Source organism: Podarcis erhardii (genome assembly GCF_964252035.2).
Source record: "Podarcis erhardii genome assembly, chromosome: 3".
Lineage (NCBI taxonomy): Eukaryota > Metazoa > Chordata > Lepidosauria > Squamata > Lacertidae > Podarcis > Podarcis erhardii.
The window spans coordinates 90,197,028-90,203,091 of record NC_138507.1 but is presented as its reverse complement, the minus strand read 5'-3'; the positions used below and the strand labels follow the sequence as shown (position 1 = coordinate 90,203,091).

Here is a 6,064-nt window from a genome sequence, read left to right as displayed (position 1 = left end):
ATTTTATTGTATTTCTAATCTTTGTTGGAAGCTGCCCAGAATGGCTGGGGAAACCCAGTCAGATGGGTGGGGTACAAATAAATTATTTATTTTTATTATTTTTACTATTATTATTATTATTATTATTATTATTATTATTATTATTATTTGCTATATATTTTTCTTTGAAGACACATCTAGTCACATGAGGCCTCTCCTGCCGTCTGCAAAGTATGGGTTTACCACCACAGAGGGAATTAGGCCTCAGGCATAACACACAAATTATGAGAGCTCATGGGGTGTGAATCCTGTAGATGGCAGATTTCAAGACTGGGCACTACTCTACCTATAGGGACATATAATATTATATATTAAATCACTTGCTTTATGTGGTAAGTCAGGCCCACTGCATTTGAAAGCCCTCCTACTATAGTTTGACATGAGTGCTGGGAGCTGTAGCTCTGTGAGGGGTAAATCACAGTTCCCAGTGTTCTTTGAGGGTAGCCATGTGCTGTAAATGTATGGGGTGGATGTGCACCTGGTGCAATAGGAACACAAACAGGAAACACCCAGGCCATCAATCGCAGATCACTATGTAATCCAAAAGACAAAAACATGCCCAATTGCATAGGCAAACCCCCTATGGTATAACATGTTGCCCACTGAAGTTCATCTCTGTCACCCTTGCTCCCTCCTTTGACACATATTTATTACATAAATAAAGTGCTTTGCTTTATACAGATAAAAATTACAACTGTACACAGATTTTTAAAAATAATAACTTGTAAGTCTCTACGAGACAAAAGTTGCGGAAATTAAGATTTAGAAAAATACAGGATTTAATTCTACTGCAAAATATATTATATACACTTTCCATAGTGGAATATTACTATAAACTCTTCATAGTTAGTTATTATATTCAAAAATAACATAAATAATGGCAAGCACTGTATCATTGTCCGCAACTTCTTTTTCTGATCTCTCTTGAAGTGGCAAACAGTAGATTGTCCCAGAGATGGTACTGTGTCTCCTTCATGGGAGTTTCGTATCTAGGAGGTCCTGGAGGATTCTGATCACGTTTTGTGGTTGGCTGGAGGCACACTCCTCAAGCTTGGGTCCCATTTGCTTGTGCAGGCTCTTAGCAAGTTTGGAGACCACTGCTCTGACGTTTCCACTCTTTCCAGGTAGCACGCCATTGCCAATCATGTTGCTCAGGAAATACCAGAGAATGGGAAGGACGTGACGCTCCACAGCCTGGGGTTTCCGTGGATAAGCAAAAGCCACAAGAACTGCAATGCAGATGAAAGATAACGAGTTGCTCACTTCTTTGAACATAGTCACACAATCAGGATGCAGAAGTTTGTTAAGAAGAAGAATCTGTGTCTCTACATACAAAGGAATCCATCACACATGTCCAGCATTGGTTCTGGGTTTTGGAGGGCCCTTGGGCAAGATACCCTCCATGAGCCACCTCTTTCAGTGGGGGTCCAGGGGGCTTTTGTTAGTGGGACCCCTTTCTGTGATGTGGACTCTTGGCCAATGCTCAATCATGCTGACGTTTGACGCTGGCTCTGCACATACCCACTGAAAACTGTCCTAAATATACGCAGAGCCTCAGTACCAGTGTTGTTTTAGTTATCCAAGAAGCATAGCCGTCTTGTGCAAGGAGTTAGGGCAGGGGTGAACCTTTTGTCAGAACTATTTTTGGCCATTTGAGAGGGGCGGGTAAATAAAATATGTCCCACCAGAGGGCAGGGGTAGGAAAACTTAGAATAATTTTTCAGAAGTGAAGGTCAGGGGGCTGTACCTTCTGATAGCACCAGGCTCTCTACATGCAGGTTTCTAGCCCAGCAACACTTCCTGGGACACTCAGGAGACCCCAGAATATTGCATAGGCCCATGGGCATTCCTTACTGACCTGTGTGCATGGAGAATTGTGCTTCTCTTACAAAGCTTTTTCCACCTCTCACAATTAATAAGATAAGCATAAACACATACATCTTACACCCCAATGCCTGATAACTCTTCAATTTTTCCACTACCGTTCATTTTTACTGTATAAAAAATGCATTTGGCTATAGTCTATGGAAGCAGAGTACAGAAAATGATAGATAGAATAGATGACTTTTCTCATTAGGTAAATGTTACTAAATGGAAGAGCTCCTGGTCTTAAGTGACCATCATTCTTAGAAACCAGAGACTTCGATGCTACATTTCCTCAGGAAATATATAGCTCTAGAACACTATTGGGTTTTAGTGACCTATGCCATGATAGATGGCTTGGTTTTTTATTTCGTGTATTGAGCTGTCTAAAATGGCCATATCAAATTCCCAGACTGCAACTCTTAATGGGTACATGATGGGTCAAACTCCCGTGACACCAATGACCTTTGGGTGATATCTGATGAGGAAGCGACAAGCGCTCTATGAGTCCTGCCATGTGGTCAGGGGCTCACAAAGAATGATTTAACAAGTTTTTGAGTCAAAGGTTGATTGCAAAAATCAAAATGTCTGATGGAAAATTTACTGAAACCTTTGATATTAGGAGAGCTGCTTTCATGTCTGGGGGCTTGAGTCTGTTCTGTGGGGTCACAATACAAAAAGTCTGATCTCAGGTCTAGTATCAGAAATTCATTGGGAATGTGGTCACAATTTCTGCTTCTGTGGCAAGTGGCTTTGTAGTTTACATTTAAAAGGCACGGGTGTGCTTTCTGAAATGGTTATTCTGTCATGTGTGTGCATAAAAGTGACCCAGTTTGAATGTAAGAAACTAATAAACAATGGTTTGTTTGATTGAGGATGAATGTACCCACTGAGCCTCTTGGGCTTGTAGATCAGAAGGTCAGTGGTTAGAATCCGTGCAATGGAGTGAACTCCCTTTACTCTCTCCCAGCTCCTGCCAACCTAGCAGTTTGAAAGCATGCCAGTACAAGTAGATAAATAGGTATTACTGTGGCAGGAAGGTAAAAGGCATTTCCGTGCGCTATGGCACTCGTCACGCTGTCCTGTTGTGCCAGAAGCGGTTTAGTCATGCTGGCCACATGACCCAGAAAACTGTCTGTGGACAAACACCGGCTCCCTCGACCTGAAGCAAGATGAGTGCTGCACCCCATAGTCACCTTTGATTGGACTTAACTGTCCAGGTGTCCTTTACCTTTGCCTTTTACCTCCCTCATGACCCACAATAGAAAACTTCCAGTTTCTTAAACCAGTTTCTCATTACAATTGAACTAGGAAACTGTGATTTAATGTGGCTTTGCAAACAAATTCTTATTTCATATCCTTGTTGGTAGTTTATGATTAAACCAGTTTTCTGCTTCATATGTAACAGTAAACTGTATAGTGATAGTATGTATGTGTGTATATATATATATATATATATATATATATATATATATATATATACACACTCTAAAGACAAGACAAGAAGCAGCCCTCACTTCCACTTCAAAAAGGTGTAAAGGACAGTAAAAGAAATTGTGCTGTGAAGAAAGAAGCCCTTTGCCTCCTGCTGTTATACAAGCTATTGCTTTGTTCATTGCCATGGGTACCGCAGTTTAGTGAAGTCATTTGTTACCTGACAGGTGGTCTGTGATCCCCTGCAGAGCTCGACCACTGGTGAAGCGCACCCTGCTGGCAAATGTTTGAAGCAGAAGAAGATTATCTGAAAGGGACAGAAACACATTGTTTGGACATTGTTATAAACCAAGAAAATAAACAACAACAACTTTAATATTTCTCCCCTGCCCCCATCTGACTGGGTTGCCCCAGCTACTCCATGTGGCTTCAAACAAATATAAAAGATTCATCAAACATCAAACAATGAAATATTCCCTATACAGGGCTACCTTCAGAAAGAGACAAAAAGTTATCTGTATCTAGAGAAAAGCGGATCTCTCAAATTCTCATTCTTTCAATCTCAAATCCAGTTCTCCACCTCCCCCCTCCTTTTTTTTTAAAGTCCTCATGAAAATTCACTAGCAGTTTAGTGTGGGTTCTTCCTAACACATTTTTGTATGCAGCTTCCCCTAAGATATGCTATTTTCACTTTTTTATGTACACTTTACCCTAGTATATGCATAACTGTACACATGACTTGCTTGTAGAATTGCACTGCAAAATCCCGAGATGAGCAGATCTCCCAAACTAGATGTGTTTCAGTTTGTTTTATTGCTTCAGGAATTGTGAATTGGGTAGATTCGCCTTTAAGTGTGAATTGAATCAAATTTCTATCCCATCCCTAGGTGCAGGTAAAGGTAAGCATTGCTTCCCTACAGCACATCCCTTTTCTTTGCCTCTACTGAAAATAGATCTGGTTAAACACCTTTCAGTCACATGTTGGTGCTCTTTTCAGAACGACAAAGGGAAAAGGGGGAGTACGCATGTATTGTGCTTGGTTTAAAATGAATTTCAAAGGCAGTTTTAAAGGTGAAGTAAAGTCTTTATGGATACTGTACTAATAAGTGAATGATCATCAATAATGAATACTTTGCACATCTCTTCTATTTCTTATATTAGCATTTCAAAGCACTTTTTCATCCCGCTGAAGCCAGCAACTATTCTTTTCATTCATCACTGAAATAACAATGTTGTCTGGCTCCGCACACACATCATCACCATCAGAAAACAGAGAGTGTCAAACAAAAAATTGATTTTCTGTTTTCTGTTTTCTTAGCTTTGCTTTTTTCCAGTTGATTCTTGACTGCTATGAATTGTGAAGGGGCAAATGTTTAAGGGACCTGGGAGGTAAACTCTTTTTGAAAAAAACAAACCAAAAACTTTCCACATTCTTTTTGTATTTACTTAAAACTCCATCATGCTCATCACTGAGCTAAAAGTGGATTGCAAATTAAAATGGACAAGTGGACAACTATATATTCAAGAATTGCATCATCATCATCATCATCATCATCATCATCATCATCATATCAACACCAAGCAAAAGGAAACACATTATAAAATGTGCTAAAAGCATCACCCTGGCTGTTAAAAGCTAGTCCAAATAGAAATACTTTACACTGCTTTCAAAAGATAACTGTAAAAGTGACTGCCTGGGGGAAGGGAGATTCATAATCTAGAGGCAGCACAATAAATGCATGTCACTATGTATGTCCTTGTTCACTGATTTTGACAGACACATGCAGCAATTAAGATGGCATTCTAGAGAGGATGAGCCAGAACTCAATGGCATTGCACATGATTTGCATGTTTAAGGTCCCAGCTTTAGATCTGGTGATTCTGATTAAGAGGCAGGTAAATACGTTCTGTCTGTTACCTTCACAGCCGATGACGACGGTCAGAAATGAATAAGCCATACCGCTCTAAGTGGACCTCCGTATGAGACAGTATGAGACATCCTTCTATCTTATGTCAGCTGAGTTTCCAGGAACTGCAACTTTTCTGAAACAGCTGTCTTAAGAACAGTCTACCGGATCACGCAAGTGACTCGTCTAGACCAGCATCCTGTTCTCACATTGGCCAACCATATGCCTATGGGAAGCCCACAAGAAAGACCTGAGTGCAACCACACTCTCCCCTCCTGCGGTTCACAGCAACTGGTATTCAGAAGCTTGCTACCTCCAGTTGTGGAGGCAGAACACATCCATCAAGGTTAGTAGCCACTCATATAGCCTTATTCCTCCATGAATCTGTCTGTTCCTCTTCTAAAGCCATCCAACTTGGTGGCCATCACTGCCTCATGTGGGAGCGAATTTCACATTTCAACTATTCACTGTTTGGAAAAGTACTTCCTTTTCTCTGTCCTAAATCTTCCAGCGTTCAGCTTCATTGGCTATCAATATGCTCTGGTGTGTTATGAGGCAGGGAGAAGAACTTTATCCATTTTCTCCATCTAGGCATAGTTTTATAAATTTATGTCACCTCTTACTTTATTTTCTCTAAACAAAAAAGCCCCCAACTCTGCAACCTTTCTACATAGGGAAGTTGATCTACCCTTGATTATTCTGGTTGTCCTTTTCTGAACTTTTCCAATTTCACAATACAGTACAGTAGTACCTCGGGTTACATACTGTCAGGGGTTCAGGAGCAGAGACACAGGAGGAGGAGGAATCCGAGGGGGGTGTAG

The 6,064-nt window shown here is 40.6% G+C and overlaps 2 protein-coding genes across 9 annotated transcripts in view; one reads left to right on the top strand and one right to left on the bottom strand.

Annotated features, from left to right (window-relative positions):
• Positions 1 to 6,064, top strand: part of PCARE (photoreceptor cilium actin regulator) — a gene marked incomplete at its 5' end in the record, with an annotated part of 409,145 nt that overhangs the window by 32,238 nt on the left and 370,843 nt on the right. The window lies entirely within an intron of this gene.
• The window catches only part of TOGARAM2 (TOG array regulator of axonemal microtubules 2), an 87,523-nt gene continuing 82,019 nt past the window's right edge, over positions 561 to 6,064 (bottom strand). For all 8 annotated transcript variants that reach the window (XM_081854142.1, XM_081854140.1, XM_081854139.1 and 5 more), the window contains 2 exons: positions 3,557 to 3,643; positions 561 to 1,268 (listed from right to left, as the gene is read on the bottom strand). In XM_081854142.1, the coding sequence (XP_081710268.1) occupies positions 1,012 to 1,268; positions 3,557 to 3,643 (344 nt within the window). In that variant the 3' untranslated portion in view covers positions 561 to 1,011. The remainder of the gene's footprint in view (positions 1,269 to 3,556; positions 3,644 to 6,064) is intronic.